General features: G+C 37.5%; 1 protein-coding gene across 6 annotated transcripts in view; it reads left to right on the top strand.

The window, feature by feature from the left end:
• The window catches only part of BBS9 (Bardet-Biedl syndrome 9), a 461875-nt gene that overhangs the window by 85643 nt on the left and 354408 nt on the right, over positions 1–21824 (top strand). For all 6 annotated transcript variants that reach the window (XM_068972538.1, XM_068972537.1, XM_068972536.1 and 3 more), the window contains exon 5: positions 17449–17623. In XM_068972538.1, coding sequence (XP_068828639.1) covers positions 17449–17623 — 175 coding nt within the window. The remainder of the gene's footprint in view (positions 1–17448; positions 17624–21824) is intronic.

Here is a 21824-nt window from a genome sequence, read left to right as displayed (position 1 = left end):
TGGTGGGCTGCCGTCTCTGGGGTCGCACAGAGTCGGACACGACTGAAGCGACTTAGCAGCAGCAGCAGCAGTGGTAAAGAATCTGCTTGCCAGTGCAGGAGGTGTGGGTTTGATTCCTGGTCTGAGAAGATCCCCTGGAGAAGGAAATGGCAACCCACCCCAGTATTCTTGCCTGGAAAACCCCATGGACAGAGGAGCCTAGTGGGCTACAGTCCATAGGGGTCACAAAGAGTTGAACACAATTTAGCAGCTGAACAACAACAACAATAGAGGTCTGTGACCTCATTAAGTTTGGAGAGGGAGACATATATTAAGTTGATAATCACAGAAGCAGGTATAAAAGCACAAGTGCTATGAAGGAAAAGATGTCATGATGATGAAGATATATTTTAGGTGTATATTGTTTAGTTCGGCCTTACTTAATTTGGCCTTCCTAAGGAAGTTAAGCTCTGAAAGTTGAGTTCGAGTTAGTGTGTTAGGAATTTAATTGCCTTGGTTATTGTGAATGGAATCTTTGTAATAACATTATTATTATTATTTATTTTGGAGAAGATGGGAGGAAGTCTGGGAATTCAATGTTATGTTGACAGTTATTTTTCCTCCTCCACAAAAGATCATATTCTGCTCTGTTCTGGGAAACATTGATGTTAAAAAGTCATCTCTTAGTCTAGCTGTTATTCTTTTGCTAGTTTATCAGTCTTTTCTCTATTGCTTTTAAAAAATTCCTTTTCTCTTTGGTGTTCTGCAGTTTCTCTGTCAGGCATCTAAGGGAGGATTTATTTTTACTTATCCTATTTGCAATTTATTTGGCTTAAACCTAGATCTTAGGATTGATGCTTTTCAACAATTCTGGAAAATCTTCAGCTGTTATTTCTTTGAATATTGCCTCTTTCAAATTCTCTTCATTGTCTCATAATGAAAACCCAATTAGATACATTAGACCATCTTATGTTATTGTTCATGTCTCTCTCTCTCTTTTTGTTTTTTTGATAATTTTATTATTTTTCACTGTGCTGGGTGTAGTAATTTTATTCTTTGTTGATAATTTCAGTGAATGAAGTCTTTGCAGTTCCGATGCTGCTTCTAGTATTTTTGCTGTCTCTTGCTCATATTGCCTCCTGTTCCTTGTACATTGGGATTTTTGCCTGTGAAGTCATATTCTTGGAACTCTATCCATGGGAATGATTGGTGTGTTCCTTCAAAGATTTGAGTTTTCTTTTGTCAGCGGCTTGGTGGTGCTTCTCACCCAGGATCACTTTATACTGACTTCACAGATTGAAGCTTCTTGGGCAAGTCAATAGAGTGAATTTGGTCTGAAAACTCACATTAAAATCAGCTTGGGGTTTGTGAATTCTTAGGAGAGAATGTTCTCCTTCATCTTGATCCAAGTTTTGAGATATGCATTTTACTTTCTCTTGGGCGCGTGTGTGTGTGTGTGGGGGGGGGGGTGGGGGTCGGTGGGGGGGGTGATGCTATTTCTAAGTTCTCCTTACTGTAAGAGTAAAGCCCTTTGTGGTCTTAGCTTTATACTAGGGGGAGAAAGATAATATTCAGGCTCAATTGGATTTCCTACATAGAGTGGGCCCCACTGTTTTTCTTCTTTACCATATGACATTTTGAGACTGTGACAACGGATGCTGAGGTATATGGTTTAGGAGAATCCCCAGGGGCTCTGTTTACCTTTGTGCTTCTCACTTTCACTTAGTGTTTGGCTCCGGAATTTTATTTACCATTTTTAAGGGAAGGCAGCATATTGATATACTCAAAAATACTGCTTTTAAGAAACATTTTACTCTGTAATTTTATTGGGAGAATGAGGGTTTTATCTGCTGTTCTCATCTACTTATTTTATAATTTGTTTAGTTTTATTTGCCTCTTCAAGCAATCCTTTTAGAAATAAGACAAGAATAAATAAATTACAGTGAGGAATTCACCAAGAGGCTATATTGTCTGCCAGAGTAAGATCTTTACCATTTTATCTTTAAATCTGATGTGATTTATCAGCATGTGCATGTGTGTGTGCTCAGTCGTGTCTACTCTTTGTGACCTCGTGGACTGAAGCCTGCCAAGCTGCTCTGTCCATGGAGTTTTCCAGGCAAGAATACTCTAGCGGGTTGCCATTTCTTACTCCAGGGGATCTTCCTGACTCGGATTGAACCGGAGTCTCCTGCATTGGCAGGCAGATTCTTTACCAGTGTGCCACCTGGGAATCCCCATTTATAAGCACCCTGAATGTATTTGTGATATTCGGCTATGTTAAATTTGAAATCAGAAAAGAATTTTCAGATTGTCATTAGAGTATCTATTTTATGCATAGTTTTCAGTCAGAGAAGCAGACTAAGAATTAGGCTTGAATTCTGGCTTGGCTGCTTACTGGTTGTGTGTCCTTAACAAACCGTCGAACCTTCCTGAGCCTTAGGTCTCTCTGCAGTCTAATAAGAATGATAGTTCTTGATCTTCCCAAGTTACAGAATAGTTGCTAGAGATGGATGTGTTAATAATATATGGGCCAGTGCTTATAACCTGCTACTGTTAATTTTGAATTCTTTGATTTACTTAATCTCATGAGATTTCTAGGAGAGAAGGTTGTCACTGCGTTCAGAAATTGTTACTATGCAATCTCTTGAAACCCACCTTAGTTCTTTCAGTTCAGTTCAGTTCAGTTGCTCAGTCGTGTCTGACTCTTTGCGACCCCATGAATCACAGCACACCAGGTCTCCCTGTCCATCACCAATTCCCGGAGTTCACTCAGACTCACGTCCATTGAGTCGGTGATGCCATCCAGCCATCTCATCCTCTGTCGTCCCCTTTTCCTCCTGCTTCTAATCCCTCCAAGCATCAGAGTCTTTTCCAATGAGTCAACTCTTAGCTTCTTTAATTTCCTCTTTGTATGACATTCTAGCTCAGTTAACCCTTAGAGCATGGAAGAGACACCAAGAAATTTGAAAGCCAGTTTAGAAAGATCTATTGAAATACATATAGAGTGTTGCCTCGTTATACATGTCTTTCACATTTGTGTCAGATGGAGATATATTTCAGTGTTTTAGGATGTAAAGTAAAACTAGTCTTTGATAGAGAATAGTAAAAGCCTGTGTGATATCCAGTCAGTGGCAAAATTTTTGAAAAGTTGATTGCTGTTTGATAGGATTAGATTCTTTGTCTATTTGTCAGCAGAGGGAGCCTTTGCCTCACTTTTTGATTCTAGAAACCCGATAGTGGTAAATTTGTAAAGAACCAACCTATTATGAAAAATGCTTGTTTCTTATCTAACTTAGGTCTCAATAGGTTTTAAACTAGTTTTTCCTTTCTTCTTATAAAGCAGAAACTTTTGGTGCTTGTTTTCCGAGTTTTTCTTTTTTTAATTACTAGTGGTATATAAGTGCTAATATGGGGAGTTCTTTAAAAGTGGTTCATGCTGGGATAAGCTAATGGCTCTCAAATGCTATGCCCCATTGAAGTTTTAAATGGTCTTAGGGTCTTAGGGTAATGAAGAAAAATTAAATAATTAGTAAATTTTTCATAAAGCTAAAATTTGCACAATTAAAGGACTATGCTTAGTACTGACATTTTGTACTTCGTACTTATTTATTTTACATTGTCTATATAGATAATGTTGGTGGTGATAGTCTATTTTTTAAAAAATAAATCTCCTTATCGGGCAGCTTACAACCTATGATATTCCTCAATAGTTTCTGAAATGTTATACATCAGTGAGGTTCAAGAGCCTCGGATCACTGCTTTAGCAAGGACTTTAGCAAATAAAGATTGGAACATCTGAACTGAACCATTTCTAACATCCTGGTTACTTTTGGTTCTAACTTTTCCCTGAGATGTTTACTTCCCTTTTACACTTAAGGAGAGAGACTTAATGACTAAACTACTGATCTGATATTCAAGATACAAGTGTAGGTACTAGGGATAGTTGGTTTATTTTTGTTTAAATGTGCTAAATTTGGAATTAAGATTGGCATGCATTCCTACCATGTTCCAGGTCCTAAACTGGGTAGTTTGCATATGTTCCCTTCTTTAGTCTTTACAGCAACCCAGTGGGTTATAGAGATTGTGATAAGGTTTATTTTGCATGTGAAGAAACAGAGAAATTAAAGTAGCCAAAGTTACTTATCTAGAATGTGTCAGAGCAGGGTTTAGAACATGACCATGTGGTCTTTTTGATTCAAAATCATTGCTCTTTCCACTATGTATTTTCCACTACTTTGTACTATATTTGTTACTTTCCCCATGTTTACTCAATTTGTTCTTTTATGATATACCATCTTGATCTAAGAGCAAGAAATACTTGAAGAGTATCCTGTTTAATGGGGCTTCCCAGGTGGCTCAGATGGTAAAGAATCTACCTGCAACTCAGGAGACCTGGGTTCGATCAGGTCAGGAAGATCCCCTGGAGGAGGGCATGGCAACCCACTCCAGTATTCTTGCCTGGAGAATCCCACGGACAGAGGAGCCTGGCGGGCTACAGTCCATGAGTTGCAAAGTGTTGGACATGACTGAGTGACTAAGCAGCAGCAGCAGCAGCCCAGGTGGCTCAGTGGTAAAGAATCCGCTTGTAATGCAGGAGACATGAGTTTGATCCTTGGGTTGGAAAGATTCCTTGAAGAAGGAAATGGCAACCTGCTCTAATATTTTTGCCTGGGAAATCCTATGGACAGAGGAGCCTGGCGGGCTACAGTCCACAAGGTCACAAAGAGTCAGACATGACTGAATGACTGGGCAAGCGTGCGTCCTGGTTAGTACCCTTTTTTGGGATACTTTTCCTATGGTGATAATTGTTTGTTTCGTATTACCCAGAGAAAGAATTTATTCAGTGCTCTAATAATTACTAAAGCTTTTAGGCTTAATCTGTGTATGATTTTGAAGTTAGAGTTTTATAAAATACTGATGGATTTAAAGATCATTCTTTTTCTTTTGTATCCTCTTTGGGCTGCCACAGTTTATTCTTTATGGTTAAGTGATTTCCCTTCCCATGCATATATTTTCCTTTTGCTGTCCTCCCCCACCCCACCTGTATCTTCTGTGTCTTTCTATTAGGCTTTTATCTTTCTTAAAAGCAGTGTTATCCTTAATCTTTTCCCCCTCTGCTTAGTATTTCCTAGTGTCTCTAACGTTGTGCATATAGTAAATACTTTGTCTTTTGGTATAATACTAAGCCCTGAAATAATTTAGAATTTAGTTTCTTAAGTGTCATGTGTGAAAACTAATCATTTCAGGGCCTTTTTCATACCACATTTACTTTGCTGCTGTTCATTCATTCAACAGATGTTTATTGACTTCTATGTACTGGGGACTATTTGGGGTAGAAAAGTATGGTGAATACAGCGTGATGCCGGGCTTTCATGTGACTATGAAAATATTGTCAGATATCTTGGCCTACTTGATGATCACTAGCATGCTGTATCTAGTACTACAGTTTGACATGGTTTTCTGTTTTCATGAGGATTCAGTTGACTTGAACAGGTGTTTTTGGAGTACCACCTTATAAGGGACTATACTCAATACTGTGAGCTAGACAATGAAAACAAAATTGACTTACCTTCAAGGCTGCTATTATTCATTTATGGAAGTTGAGGAGGGGAGAGAGATATGCCAAATTTAGCTGTATTGCCAGGAAAAAGTATTGTCAGTAATAACAGGCAGTGATGCAGAATATACTAAGAAAGAAAAGAAGGAGAATGGATTATTTATGCCTGAAGGGGATTGGAGAAAGCTTCAAAGTGGTGGAGTTGGATCCTGGGGATGGAGGACATCTAGAAGGATTTTATGAGGTTAAGATGGGGGAATGGTATCTGAGGTGCATTGGACTTACAGTAACAAACACAGAAGGGCCTTTGGACAAGCTTATGTTACCTGAGAACCCCATGTTACCTGAAGTATTTGGTGGTTGGGACTGGATGAGAGGGAGTAGTTAGAGTTCATTTAGCAGATACATTGAAGAGTTCTTTGGATATCCTACTTATTAATTTCTACTTATTTCTGAAGACGCTGGTGTACTTTTGAATTTTTTGAGTTGGTTGATAACATGATTGCATCTGTATATTAAGATGATTACTTTGGTGTATTTGTTTTTATGACTTTAATTCAGGATATGATATTTTAACTGCTTCTTTTAGGAGAGTCCAAGGACATTTAATAGACCAAACAGTGGTTAAGTGGCACATCGAACCTTGTGATAAGAATTGACAGTTCAAGAAATTTAAAGTCCTTGTTGTCAGTATCCCCAGTTCATTTTGATTTGCCTTTTAAATTGTATGAGTTTAGGTGAAGTTGAACCTCAGCTAAGAATCTCCTGGCATTATTTTTTTCACAACCTAATTTAATTGGCTATAATGAATTCAGGGATGTAGACTTTTAATACACTGATGATTTTAGGATTGAGAGTTAACAATATACAAAAAGCAAATATTTAGCTTTTGAAGTTATTTCTTTATGGGACTGATAATATTTGCAAATAAAGAAGTATTTATACAAAATATGTAAATTTTTTTCTTTTTAGAATATTTTTGGGGCAAGAGTTTTCTGGATTTCTTATCATGGCTAGTTATTACCTTGAGAAATTTATCTCACTTTCAAACCAGTTATTAAAAAAAAATAGATCCTCAACCCTCACTGTTTAAGAATTTTCCTTTCGGATGAGAGACAAGAAAGGAATGCTAATAAATAATGGGCTCTGCTGTATGATATAATCTATCTTGTCTTTCTTATGTCATCCTGCAAAAAACATCAATAAAAGAGAGGCAGGGTGGGGTTCGGGGAAGAATTTGGGTATGTGTGTGTTGGGGGAGGGAACAGAGGCAGGGGCAGCTCATTGACAGAGCGGGCTTTCAGACACACTCATAATGTACTTCTTTAGAGATTTCAGTAGTGACCATGTTAGAGAAATTGCCGTTTTGAGGAAAGTAAGTTTAAAATAGACAGAAAATCATGTTGGATAGACAGAAACGCACACAGACCGAGGTTTTGAGGGATTTTCCATAGTTCCTGAAGTCTTAAAAAAAACCCTTTGCTTTGGCAGAAAGGGGGAAGTTCTGATTTGGTGTGTGCTCCTTCCCACATTAAATTTTATCCTGTTTGGTCTGAAGGATTTTTTTTTCCTTCCAATTTTAAATTATTCACATAATTTGGTCTGTAAGAAACCAGTGATCCGGTAACATTAATTACTTACCATTTATTGAAAGCTTACCAGGTACCAGCCAGTATGTTGTTGTTGGTTTTTTTTTTTTTTTGTATTTTGTCCTGACTATAGCATCATACAATCTTCTCCTATACAACTGCTTTGCAGACGAGGAAACCTGCTAGAGCTTTCAGGGCTGAAATAAGTTTGCGGCAAATCTGGGCTTCAGTTGTGGCTTTGCCATCAGTTCTGATGAGAATGCCTGCCATCTTCATCAGCAGTATCTCCCACCACTCAACACCCTCCCTCAGTGTTTACTGATCTTATTCCTCTTTAAACATGGCTCTTTTCTAATCCTGTAATCCAAGACTTTGAATGATGTGCTTTCTGCTTTTGCTTTCCTGAATGTCTGGCAAACTCTTTCTCAGCCTGCAAAACCCAAGTGTTATTTCTGTTCTGAAGCTTTTCTTAATTTTTCCAGATACTGTTAATCATACTTCCGTACATAATCTTTTAAATTATTTTAGTATGCCTCTGTTCTCACATTATTATAACTCCCATATTCTGAGAGTAGCAACCGTCTCTCCTAGCACATGCTAGGTACAGTGAATGTTTGTGGAATTTGTTCAATGAATGTGAATTCTGGAGAGTATTATCAAACCTTTCATGATCATTGCATCTGACAATGTAATTCACCCAATATTTTGTGGATGCAAGTGATAATATAATGTTTAGGACCTCCTTTTAAACTCTAACACTGCGTTCGTATTGAATCTGTCACATGTAATGCTAATTTAATGAATGGTCATAATTTCTTCATAATATGTTATTAACCCTGTTCACAATTTGGGGGGGGGTGGAAATTGTGATAAATAACTTGGTGGAACACACACTAGTGGTCTTTGTAAGCCTATTAAAGTTCCTATTTAAAAAGACACATTAAAATGTCAAAAGGCAAGTTCCTAGGAAGAGTTAGTATGTAGTCCCAATTTTTATTTTTTTGAGTCTTAAAGTAATTACTCTCAATGAAGTTATTTATTGGGGTAACACTTGAATAATAGTTGAGAATTTGTATAATTTTTCCCTAGTACATACTTAAAAATGTTAGCCATTTAGCTCAACACATGTATCCTATTTATTGATTTCCCCTGTTTTCTTAGGGCTTTAAGAATTGATATTTAATGGCAAGTTTACAATCTTGCAGGCTGTAGAAATCCACCTACCATTTGTTTTTAAGTCAGTATCTGTTGAAATCCTACTTTGAACATTTTTCCATCCTTGCTCACAGCAAGCATGTTATATCGTATTTGAGTTGTTTGCATAAAGATTAATAAGTTAGCGTTTCAGTTTTTCTGTAACAACAACAAAACCTTTTTCCGTGCATGCATAAGGCAAGCAAGCGGAAGTTCCACAGACTTTTGGACTCTTCTGTTCGTATGCATCAGTCTCTTGATGTTTCCTGTCTGCCTTTTGGACTACCTATACAGCTGTTTTTCATGTGTTTTTCAGACTTGGAGAAGGACCAAGTATTTTTGACAGCTGCATGCTGAACTGCAATATACACTTGGCCACAGGTCACGTTTGCATTTCTTCACTTGTATTTTTCCTTAGTGTGTAAAAGAAATATGAGCATAGAGAGATTCAGAAAGCATGTAGCATGCTGAGTAATGGTAGTCTCCTTTCATGTATGCCCCTGCGCTTACTCTGCTACATAGATGCCACAGGAAGACAAAGACAGCCGAAAAATGGAGGAAATGGTATTCAGAACTACCCTCTTGGGCCCCTTGTTGCTATAATAATGAATGATGGAAAATGCTCCGGGTCATGCATAGTGGAAGGAACCGAGACGTGTGCACACACGCATAGACACACGCACACACACACACAGGGCTACAGACCATTTTAGTGAGTGGGCTATCATTTAGTAGAATTATAACTGTTAAACTAGCAGGCAATCAAGATATAATTGATTACCAGTTTATGCATCATGTTAAAGCTTTGACTGGATGATATTTTATCACCAGGAAATGGGATACACTTTTTAATAAATATTCGTTTCATGAAGTTGCCATAATGGAACTTTCTTGTTTTCACTCACCTATCCCCACAGTCACAGAATTTTTTCTTTGTCTTTGGAAATGAAAAATACTGATTTCCAAAATTCTTTCAAAATGATTTTGCTAGGTCTTTTGTCAGTTTGTCCCTAGATCTTGCAATTAGTATTTCAAATCACAATGCTTATTTTTCTCTCATCGTGGTTAAGATTAATGAGACAAACATCAGATTTTAAATTCTGATGAAATCTCCAAACCTTCCTAATTATTTCAACTTTAAAAGATATTTCCCCTGTATTGTTCGGCAATTTTTTGAGGAAGCATCATTTAGATATTGTCATCTTTTCAGTCAGTTGCTTTTACATTTCATGCCCTATTGGTAAAACTTGATCCATTCCATTATATCAAATCTAGCTGCCTCTGTATCTTTTCCTAATATGTTCTTCTTTCTCTTGCAGAAATTTCCTCTGCTTTTCCCTTTGATTGCTTTTCATTCCACCTGTCCTCAGTCTAGGCGTTCTCAGTTGAGAGGTGGGATACATCCTGCCTCTATCATGAAACCTTTCACAGGAAACTCACCCTAATGAAGTTCTTTGTACTTAGTCTGTTTCACATCATTAAGATTGTGTTTGTTAGCATGCATTATTTTTTAAAAATGGATCTAGTGTGCTATAATGGAGTCAGATTCTGGTTTGAGTATTGTCATTTTTTAATTTGGCATTAGACGAATTATTTAAGCTCTGTGGTTTTCAGTCTTCTCATGTGTGAAATGAGACTATTGTTAGTAAAGCATGTAGCTATATGCTGGGCAAATGTTTAGCACAAAGGTGGGAATATAACAGGTGCTCAGTAAATGGCAGTAGTAATTTGCTGTTCTGTGTTTCTTACAGCTCCTAATATAATACTGAGCATGTGGTAAAGGCTGAGTATGGTTCATGGCTAGGTCATTTAAATAGCTCCTGAAATCCCATTGCTTTTATAAGGCTTCCTGTTGGCTGAGTATTAGAACTACAAAACTTTCATGACTTCTCTAGACTGTTCTTTCTTTTCCCATTATCTGTAAGGGGAGCCTTTGGTATGTTTTCTGAAGTGACTTCCAAAACGGTGATTGGAAGGAATTATTTATTTATTTTTGAGTAATGTTTTGGATTGATCCCTACATTCTTCTGAACGTCAGTGGCCAGGATTGTAATAAATAAAGCATTTTTCATGTACTTAAAATGCAGTATGTGAAACACATAGAATAGAGTCTCAGCTAATCTGAGCTGCAGATGAATAAATTATTCTGCCTAGCTTACTTCAGCTCAACAGATGTTTATTAATGTATATCCATGTGCCAGGCATTTTCTAATTGTTGGATTTACAAAGATGAGTAAGGTTTACCTTCCTGCCTTTGAGTTTAACCTAGAGTTACTGAGAGACACAAAAATAGATCATTTCAGTCAGTCACTAGTTGTGAGATGAAGGTAGGGGTGGGGCTCTCTGGGATCACAGTTGGAGGGTGATTGAAGGGAAAGAGAAGGTTTCTGGGAAGACACGAGCTTCAGCCTGTGATGTCTCTCAGAGGACAAATGGTTTGATCCACTTGGCTCAGGGACAGAGACCCAACTCAGCTTCAATATTCATGACAATTTATTACCTGTTAAGTTCATGAAAAGGTTTGGCTCCAAGTGAGACTTGATGCACTAGCTCAAACAGTTAAGAGCTGATCTCTTAACTGCACCCTTGTAAAAGTCAAATGGCTTCTGTGACTGCAGACCTTATCTGCCTCACATGTGACTCCCCGGGGGGAAGAGTAGGGTTTTCTTTAGTTTCAACTCAGTTTAGGGATTTAGTTTCTTTCATTGGCTGTAAATTATAGCCATCCTTTAACCAATCACTGTAACTAGTGGGATACTAATTAGTTTACATAAGTCAGGGCCTACCTATCCTCAAGTTTAGAATGAAGTCAGTCTCATTCAAGCTTTGTGGCTAAAGATGGGAGGAGAGGGGAATGGATGACCAGGATGCATCCAGTATATATTCACTATCCCAGAGGAAGAAACTTGTGAGGTTTCTTTTGTTTTTTTTTGGAGAGGTAATAATATAAGCAAAAGCAAGGAAATGTACACCAACATGATGTGCGTGGGAGACAGCAAGTATTTAAATATTAATACAGCATGTAGTGTGCAACTTAGAGAATAATTATAAAAATAATAATGTGATGCAGTATTTACCCCCTCCTGGATCTTCTGATTTTCATACATTGCTTAATTTAATTCTCACAACACCTAACTAGGTAGGTACATCATCTTGTAGATTAGTACTGGGTACTAGGTAGGTGCATCATCTTGTAGATAAGGAATTTGAGCCCAGAGTAACAGCTAATAATTGGTTGAGCTGGACTAAACTCAGATTATCTGACTCTAGAGGCAGCCCACGGGGACATGACAGTATAGTACTTTCCTCTGTATTGCTAGAGTTTCAGCAAATAAGACTTCATATATCATGCTAAGGAGCCAAGCTTTCTCTGGGGCTCAAGTTGTCTTCAAGCTCTAGGTCTGTTGTAGCATGCGAAAACAGTGGTTCTCAAACTTGATCGTGCACCAGATAGCCTCTTGTTGTTGCTTAGTCACTAAATTGTGTCCAACACTCTTTGGACCCGGTGGACCGTAGCCTGCCAGGGTGTTCTGTCAATGGGATTGTCCAGGCAAGAATACTGGAATGGGTTGCTGTTTCCTTCTCCTGGGCATCTTCCTGACCCAGGGATTGAATCCATGTCTCCTGCATTGACAGGTGGATTCTATACTACTAAGTTACTAGTGAATACTGAAACAACCTCTAGGGGCTTGTTAAAACCTAGACTTTTGGGGCCCTAACATCAGAGTTTCTGATTCCATAGATTTAGAGTGGGACTTTAGGATTTGCATTTCTAAGTATTTCCTTAGACAATACTGATGCTGGTGGTCTTGGGGCCACAATTTGAGGAGCGCTTCTTTGAGGTCTTTGGAAGGCTTTGGTTCAGTGACATTCAACATATTGAAATGCACTTAAATTTTACTGGTATTTTTACTTGGAGGTATGCATGTCTTGATCTCACATTCTTTAATAAGACAGAGACTATTTTTTGGTTACAGTAGTATCCTCCCCCATAGGTCAATGAAACAGTGTGTTTCATTGATTGGATTTCTTCTGTCTCTGATTCTTGACTTACTAAGATTAAATGTATTGCTCTCCTCCTAGGTCCTGCTCAACTTGCCAGTGCTCACTATTCTCCCTGATGGTTAAAAAAAGTACATTTGTATACAAAAGGGATATATTGGAACACTTTGTGTACATTTTTATTGTGAAAAATATAAATATCAGAATAACATGAGTCTCCATATTAACACCATTTACAGTCAACAGTTGTAAATATTTAGCATATACATGTATACACACTTTTTTTATGAATGATTTGAAAGCAAATTACAGATCTTGTGCCACTTCACTCATAACTGTTGCAACACATATTTAATGAGAGCATTCTCTTATGTAATCATACCATGATCACACTTAAGAAAATTAACAGTAGTACCTACTGTTATCTAACATGCATTCATGTTCCAATTTCCCCACTTGTTCCAATGTCTTGTATATCTGGTTGTGTTTTGGTGCCAGAGTCTAATCAAGTGAAATTAAATTTTAAGAGTCAGCAAAGCTGGATGGGTCTTTATGCTGAGATAAGTTCTGTGTTATTTAAGATACAAATTTGGTTGCTTTAATAAAGACCCAACTTAATTAAGGAAGATGTTTATTTCTGTCAAATTTGATCACTTAGAGATGAAGTGGTCCAGGACTGAAAGGCAGCTCTTTTGCTTTCAATATGTGGCTTCTATCTCTGAGCCAAGGATAGCTGTTCCAGCACTATCATCATGCTGGGAAGACAGGAAAAGAGTGTATACTCATTCCTTTTAAGGGTATACCTGGCTGGTGCACATATCACCTTGCTCCTGTCTCATTGGCAAGAAAGTAATCATATGATATATCTGTTATACAGGCCTGGAGATATAGGCTTTAATTCTGTCTGGATGTCTATGTGTCTAGAGGTCAAGTACATATAGCATCCATACAAACTCATAGCCTATGGTTTGAAAACTTTAATATAATTAGTAGATAAAGAATAGATAAAAAAACTTAAAACAGTGACTGAAAAGCCTACTACGCATTATAAAATAATTTGAGCATTGAGGGAATACTCTTCAAAACAGCATTAACAGGAACAATCTCTTTTTCTTTAGATGCCAGAGTGCATCAGATGTGTGTTTAGTGAACATATGCTAAGACAATATTCAACCTGAAACATTTCTCAGACTATTTAAAATGGTTGAATTTATTGAATCAATCAAGATGGGGTGGAGTATGTTGCAGTAATAAGCACTCAAAATCACCATTTGTTTTCTCTTAAAAACACTCCTTTGGCAACACATTTTTCTTTTTAAAAATTGCCCTTGTTTCCATAATCAGATACAGTAATAAGATCTCCATCAATTTCTATATACTTTCATTTGTTTTTGAGTAAAATATTCTTTAAATTTCAACATTTAGGTATATATACTATATTGACCCTGTTTAGTCGCTCAGTCGTGTCCAACTCTTTGCGACCCCATGGACTGGAGCCCGCCAGGCTCCTCTGTCCATGGAATTCTTCAGGCAAGAATAGCACAATGGGTTGCCATACCCTTCTCCAGTATTGACCCTGCTATCAAGGTAATATGAAATAGTTACTATAGGACTTACTGTACACAGTAAGTATGAGTTAGAGATGACAGATTAATTAGAAGACTGACCTTTTGTTTATTCCCTTAGAGTAACTTGATTTTCCTTTGAGAGAATTCTTCCCTTTGTGATATTTAGACAATAGTATATAGTAATCACACTAGAAGATGAAAAGTTATAGTCACTGGATCTTTCTCAGATTAGAGATACTATCAATTCAGTTGCTCAGTTGTGTCCAATTCTTTGTGACCCCATGAACTGCAGCATGCTAGGCTTCCCTGTCCATTACCAACTCCAAGAGCTTGCTCAAACTCACGTCCATCGAGTCAGTGATGCCATTCAACCATATTATCCTCTGTTGTCCCCTTTGCCTTCTGCTTTCAATCTTTCCTAGCAACAGGGTCTTTTCCAATGAGTCAGTTCTTCGCATCAGGTGGCCAAAGTATTGGAGTTTCAGCTTCAGCATCCGTCCTTCCAATGAATATTCAGGACTGATCTCCTTTAGGATGGACTGGTTGGATCTCCTTGCAGTCCAAGGGACTCTCAAGAGTCTTCTCCAACACCACAGTTCCAAAGCATTAATTCTTCAGTGCTCAGTTTTCTTTATAGTCCAACTTTCATATCCATACATGACTACTGGAAAAACCATAGCCTTGACTAGACAGACCTTTGTTGGCAAAGTAATGTCTCTGCTTTTTAATGTGCTGTCTAGGTTGGTCATAGCTTTTCTTCCAAGGAGCAAGTGTCTTTTAATTTCATGGCTGCAGTCACCATCTGCAGTGATTTTGGAGCCCAAGAAAATAAAGTCTGCCAGTGTTTCCATTGTTTCCCCATCTATTTGTCATGAAGTGATGGGACCAGATGCCATGATCTTAGTTTTCTGAATGTTGAGTTTTAAGCCAACTTTTTCACTCTCATCAAGAGACTGTTTAATTCTTCTTTGCTTTCTGCTGTAAAGGTGGTGTCATCTGCATATCTGAGGTTATTGATATTTCTCCTGGCAACTTGATTCCAGCTTGTGCTTCATCCAGCTCTGCATTTTGCATGATGTACTCTGCATATAAGTTAAATAAGCAGAGTGACAATATACAGCCTTGACGTACTCCTTTCCCAATTTGGAGCCAGTCTGTTGTTCCATGTCTGGGTTTAAGTGTTGCCTCTTGACCTGCATACAGATTTTTCAGGAGGCAGGTCAGGTGGTCTGGTATTCCCATCTCTTTCAGAGTTTTCCACAGTTTATTGTGATTTACACAGTCAAAGGCTTTGGTGTAGTCAATAAAGCAGAAATAGATGTTTTTCTGGAACTCTCTTGCTTTTTCCATGATTCAACAGATGTTGGCAATTTAATCTCTGGTTCCTCTGCCTTTTCTAAATCCAGCTTGAACATCTGGAATTTCATGGTTCATGTACTGTTGAAGCCTGGCTTGGAGAATTTTGAGCATTACTTTGCTAGCGTGCGAGATGAGTACAATTGTGAGGTAGTTTGAGCATTCTTTGGCATTGCCTTTCTTTGGTATTGGAATGAAAACTGACCTTTTCTAGTCCTGTGGCCAGTACTGAGTTTTCCAAATTTCCTGGCATACTGAGTGCAGTACTTTCACAGCATCATCTTTTAGGATTTGAAATAGCTCAACTGGAATTCCATCACCTCCACTAGCTTTGTTCGGAGTGATGCTTCCTGATCCCCACTTGATTTCACATTCCAGCATGTCTGGCTCTAGGTACGGGATCATGGTTATCTGGATTGTGAAGATCTTTATTGTATAGTTCTTGTGTTTATTCTTGCCACCTCTTCTTAATATATTCTGCTTCTGTTAGGTTTCTATACATATGTTAGATATACCATTTCTGTCCTTTATCGAGCCCATCTTTGCATGAAATGTTCCCTTGGTACCTCTAATTTTCTTGAAGAGATCTCTAGTTTTCCCATTCTGTTGTCTTCCTCTAATTCTTTGCATTGATCACTGAGGAAGGCTTTCATATCTCTCCTTGCTTTTCTCTGGAACTCTGCATTCAGATGGGTATATCTTTCCTTGTCTCCTTTGCCTTTAACGTCTCTTCTTTTCTCAGCTATTTGTAAGGCCTCCTGAGACAACCATTTTGCTTTTTTGCCTATCTTTTTCTTGGAGATGGTCTTGATTCCTCCCTCCTGTACAATGTCATGAACCTCCGTCCATAGTTCTTCAGGCATTCTGTCTATTGGATCTAATCCCTTGAATCTATTTGTCACTTCCATTGTATAATCATAAGGGATTTGATTTAGGTCTTACCTGAATGGTCTAGTGCGTTTTCCCTACTTTCTTCAGTTTAAGTCTGAATTTGGCAATGAGGAGTTCATGATCTGATCCACAGTCAGCTTCTGATCTTGTTTTTGCTGACTGGATAGACACTGTACTATAGAAATGATCATCACTGTCATCTTCTCAGTGTATTTGAAGAATGGTGAACCTTGTAGTTAAAATTTTTACAGACTAATAGTAGAAAACACTTCATAATCTGTTTATAGTTTGGGGGCTTCCTTGGTGGATCAGCTGGTAAAGAATCTGTGATGTGGAAGACCTAAGTTCATTCCCTGGGTTGTGAAGATCTCCTGGAGAAGGGAGCGGCTACCCACTCTAGTATTCTGGCCTGGAGAATTCCATGGACTACATTGTTTAGTCCATGGGGTTGCAGAGTCGAACATAACTGAGCAACTTACAGACTAATGCTGCTGCTGCTGCTAAGTTGGCTGCAGTTGTGCCCGACTCTGTATGACCCCATAGATGGCTCCCCCCATCCCTGGGATTCTCCAGGCCAGAATACTGGAGTGGATTCCCATTTCCTTCTCCAAGGCATGCATACATGCTAAGTCGCTTCAGTTGTGTCCAACTCTGTGCGACCCTATGGACAGCAACCCGCTAAGCTCCTCTGCCCACGGGATTCTCCAGGCAAGAGTACTGGAGTGGATTGCCATTTCCTTCTCCCTTACAGACTAATACTTACAGATTAATAGTAGAAAACATTTCAAAATCAGTTGATAGTTTATGACAGTCTATGATTAGTATTATTCAGTATTAATTGTTTTCTCTCCCAACAGGGCTCAACACTGATTTGTATAAAACTGGTGCTTAATACATGTCTATGGGTTTGGTGTGCTGTGTTTGACTGATGTTTAAGTCTTGTGAAAATATGGGCTGACATACTATGAAGACGAGAAATAGCCTGGTGAAGAACAGTTTATAGTTCTGATTTTGGAAAAAATAATATCTTGCAGAGTCATGACTGTTCTCAGGGATTATCTTGAGCTAGAAATTTTAGCTCATGTAAATGAAAACAAATATATTTAAAACTATAGACATGAATAATGAAAAAACTGGGAAATGTGTATAGAGTGAAATACAATAATCTTATAGCTTCATTGGTTTGCATTCTGAGATTTAAGCTGCTCATTTTGCCCCTGGCAGGAAAAACTAACTTTGTGTTGATCAGTGATAAAATCATAGTATTTATAAAACGAATATGTCATTTAATTTCCTTTTAATTTTTCTTTAGGTCGTGATTTAATTTGTATCCAGTCTGTGGATGGGATGCTGATGGTGTTTGAGCAGGAAAGCTATGCTTTTGGGAGGTTTCTCCCTGGCTCTCTTTTACCCGGCCCTCTTGCTTACAGTTCCCGAACAGATTCCTTCATTACTGCTTCTTCCTGCCATCAAGTGGAAAGTTACAAGTGAGTATGGATCTTGAATCTTTGGAATCATGATTTTTTTGTGTGTGTGCGTATGCTGCTGACAACAGAGGATGAGATGGTTGGATGGCATCACCGACTCAATGGACATGAGTTTGGGTAAACTCCAGGAGTTGGTGATGGACAGGGAGGCCTAGCGTGCTGCGATTCATGGGGTTGCAAAGAGTCGGACATGACTGAATGAGCTGAACTGAACTGAACTGATGCTGCTGATCAATTCTTTTCCCCAAAGAGCTTGAATATAGCAAATAAAAAGGAGAGTGATTTTGTTGTTATAATGTAATTGTGGTGACTTTGTGGATATAATTTACATATAAAATATTTGCAAGGCAGTATACTACAGAGATTGAGAGGAAGGATTTGGAGAGAGGCACTCGAGGATTGAAGTCCTGATTTTGCGACTCTCGGCTGTGTAAGACAGTGGCCTTATCCTGAATGTAAAGAAGATAGCAACATCTATTTTGACAGATTAAGAAGGATTAAGTGTATGTTAAGTTACCATGGGTGTGTGTGTGTGTGTGTGTGTGTGTGTGTGCACACACGCGTGCATGCACACTCAGCAGTGTCCAACTCTTTGCAACCCTATGGACTGTAGCCCACCAGGCTTTTCTGTCCATGGAATTTTCCAGGCAAGGTTACTGGAGCGGGTTGCCATTTTCTTCCCTAGGGGTTCTTCCTAACCCAGAGATGGAACCTGCATCTTTTGCGTCTCCTGCATTGGCAAATGGATTCCTTACCAATAGAAAATGCTCAATGATTATTGTGATTGTTCCCTGAATTATAAATAATAAAACACAGGGTAAATGAAAAACACTCAGATACAAATACATATATAGAATGATTTTATAACCAAAAAAAGAATGTATGTGACATGAGAAGAATACTGGGAAGAAATACAAGTGTTATTATGAATGTTTTTAAAAGAACAGTTCACAGAAGTGAAGTATGATAATGACCCTTTTCACTAGAAATTTTTATCGATTTTGGTGAATTGTGTTTGAGAGAGACCCGTTTTTCTTCTACCAGCTAAGTTTCAATAAGAATTATGGTTTCTAGTTTTGAGGCTATGCTTTTTGTTGGAAGAGAGAATGGGAAAAAAATGTAGATATCCATTCTGGGAAAAGAAATAGTCTTGGAGAATTATAATATCTTCAGCAACTTTATTTTTGTTATCTTACTGATGGCAGCATTTAGAACTTTAAACATCTAGGCAGCACTTCATTATAGCCTTTCAGTATTGTTTTTGGCCACATGATTTTTCCCAAGGCAGGAAGGAAGTATATAAATTCATCAGGCAACAGCTGTAAATTTTTGCCTCAAGTTTTATTATTGTGTATATTGCAAGTTAACGTAGTTTTCCCTTGATAAGTGACCATCTACGCTTTGAGAATTATTGTTAAGGCAATGAGGTTTTAAAACTCTGAAAATAAGCAAATATTTGTGACTAAGCAGAAGTTAACTGATGGAGGTAGTGTATCATTATGTCATATTCCTTCTACAGTGCCTATGGCTCTTGTCCAAAGGAGATGAATAAGTTGTGGCATTGCTACTGGTGATAAATAAAATAGTATAATTGTTTTGAGACACTGAAAAAAAATCTGTATAATTCATTCAATCCTGCCAAAACTTAAGCAATATTGAGGAGATCTGGTTTTCAGCTTTCCACCCTAGTTCTTGCCAAATAGTGTGATACTAGCAGTGTTACACTGGGGTCACGATATAAAGATTTGAATGTCCCATGACTTACTCTTTGAAATATGTGGAATTAATATGTAATACTCTTTGAAATATGTAGGAATTAATTTGGTAATAACTCCAGGAGTGATTAGTTTAGGAAGCAATGTGTAGGTTTCTTTAATGTGAAGGTTTAATCTCACAGAAACTCATACTGTTTTAACTGTGGTGATTCTCCAGCATACTGATCTATTAAATTGATCTTCATCTAGAACTAAAAAGTACACACTTTATTTATTATGTGAATCTTTTACAATGGTAAAATGCATGGGATTTGTGATTATTATGAAATGATGACAATCAAGAGGGTTTATAACATTAAGTGCTATATTGTATTTATATACACTTTTAAGTATAATAGGTTAAATGATAATCACAGTTTTAAATGGTAATCACAGGTGTAATTTAGGATGGGAGAAAGCATGAGAACTGTAATCAGTTAATATAAAAGGCTTTTAAGACATAATTCATCTTCATTTTTGATATTGATCTTTAATTACTTTGAATACTGATAAGTTATGTTCAGATAGGAACTGGAGAAGGCTATGAGTCTCAAACTTTAGTGTACATAAGAATCATCTGGGCCTTCTTTTATAAAATGTATGTTTGCTGATTCTCATGCTCCAACCCTGTAGATCTTGATTTAGTAGGTTTGGGAAAAAGATCCAGAAATCATTACAAATACATGCTCCAGGTGCTTCTAATTCAGGGACACACTTTGAATGTTGTTTTTCTTTGAAAGTGAGAGAATTGCTTTTTTTTTTTTTTTTTTTTTGGTGGAGAAGGGGCCTATGGCCATTCCCTTGGCCATGTTTTTGCCAACTTGGACTGTCTTTTACTTTTCTCTTTCTTTCCTTGTCAGAATAATTTAGGCAGTAAATCACGATTTGTCTATTTTTTCCCCTCCTACTCAGCTCTTGCTTCGCATTCTGATTGACATTCAGGTCTTTATATTTTCAGTTGGATTTCTGTTTTTGTTATCTCTAATCTAGACTTTGACGGGCCTTTCTGATGTCTATTCTTTTAAAGTAGATGTTTAACAAGATCTACTTGTTAATGAATGAAGGAATGAAATGTTAATGTTATGTTAACATTATGTTAATGAAATGTGAATGTTAATGTATGAAGGAATGAAAAGTTTATGAGGAAACCTTCTGTTTTGTTACTGGAATCTTTCAATGAAAATGATTCTCACTAGCACAATCAAGAATGTTTTAGCTATTGTTGGAATGAACATAGTAATGCTTTGTATCAGAGCTTCCAATTCTAGTAGAATTCTACAGGTTAAATTATCAGAGTTCCCAAATCTGGCACTCTTTCAGGTGACAGCTATTTTTCATTTGAAAATAAATGATTTTGGAGGGTTTACTTTTGTATTTCTGTGACACCTCAATCCATCTTTTAGTTACTTGCTGCTGTTTTTATGATGTAATACAGAAGAGCACTAAATTATATGGTTGAGTTTTGTCATTGGTGCTCTATGGGACCTGTTAAGCATTTGTGACTATTGGTTCAAAAAATACCATGGTTCACCTGGACTTGCTGTATCTGTGATTAGTGCCTTTCTGTTCTGAAAAATATGTATGACAGTCTTTAATGAAATTTTTTTTACATTGGACCTGATTATTCTTTCAGCACTTTTAATAGGGAATTTTATTCTTTAGCTTGTATCACTGAACACTTGAGTGATAAGAAAAAATATCCAAGTGTTTTATTTCAGAATTTCCAAGTCTGCTTGAAGTTGTTCAGTTCTGAAAATAGATTTCCATGTACATTATTGATCCCAGTTAAGCAAATTTAAGAAAGAATTGTAAAATAAATGCTATTGGAAGTTTGTCATCATCTAAATTTATTGCCAGTTATGTTTAGTAATAAAATCCTCTTCTGAGCTGTCTTCCAGGAAGAGAATTGTTCTGGATTTAGAAATCAGGAGTGAATTTTGGCTGTCTCTGCATGTTGTTTTGATGTTAATGAGACCACTTTAGGGGTTCACTTACGCCTCAGATGAAATAATAACTCTCTACAGTTATATAAGAAGCTTCAAACAGCTCAAAAGCTTTGGATTTTTGCAACAACCTCATTAATATCCATATTATCCTCTGGTAGGTTGGTGTCTGCAGGAAATGAACTGCCTATGTTAATTATTGCCTGAGGTTAGATCCATTAGGACTGGTCCATTAGAGCTGGTCCATTAAGACCAGCTCTGGACTGATGTTTTAGTCACCAGTGCACACTATTTCTGTTATCATGAACCAGGAAGACTAAAGGAATCCTATTTGGTCAGAGTGTGAGGTGTAATTATTTGGAAGTTTTGAAGACCTAGGGATATTGAAGGTCATTCTCAGATGGTATTTGCTGCAACTGCCTGTGGAATTTTTTAGCATGGTTTTACAAGGTTGAGATCTTCAGCCTGCTGCCGCTTTTTGGGTCTCATTTCCTATGACTTATT

This window comes from Capricornis sumatraensis, chromosome 5 (assembly GCF_032405125.1).
Source record: "Capricornis sumatraensis isolate serow.1 chromosome 5, serow.2, whole genome shotgun sequence".
NCBI classification, from domain to species: Eukaryota; Metazoa; Chordata; class Mammalia; order Artiodactyla; family Bovidae; genus Capricornis; species Capricornis sumatraensis.
The sequence above is the reverse complement of the archived record's forward strand: the minus strand, read 5'-3'. Positions and strand labels throughout refer to the sequence as shown.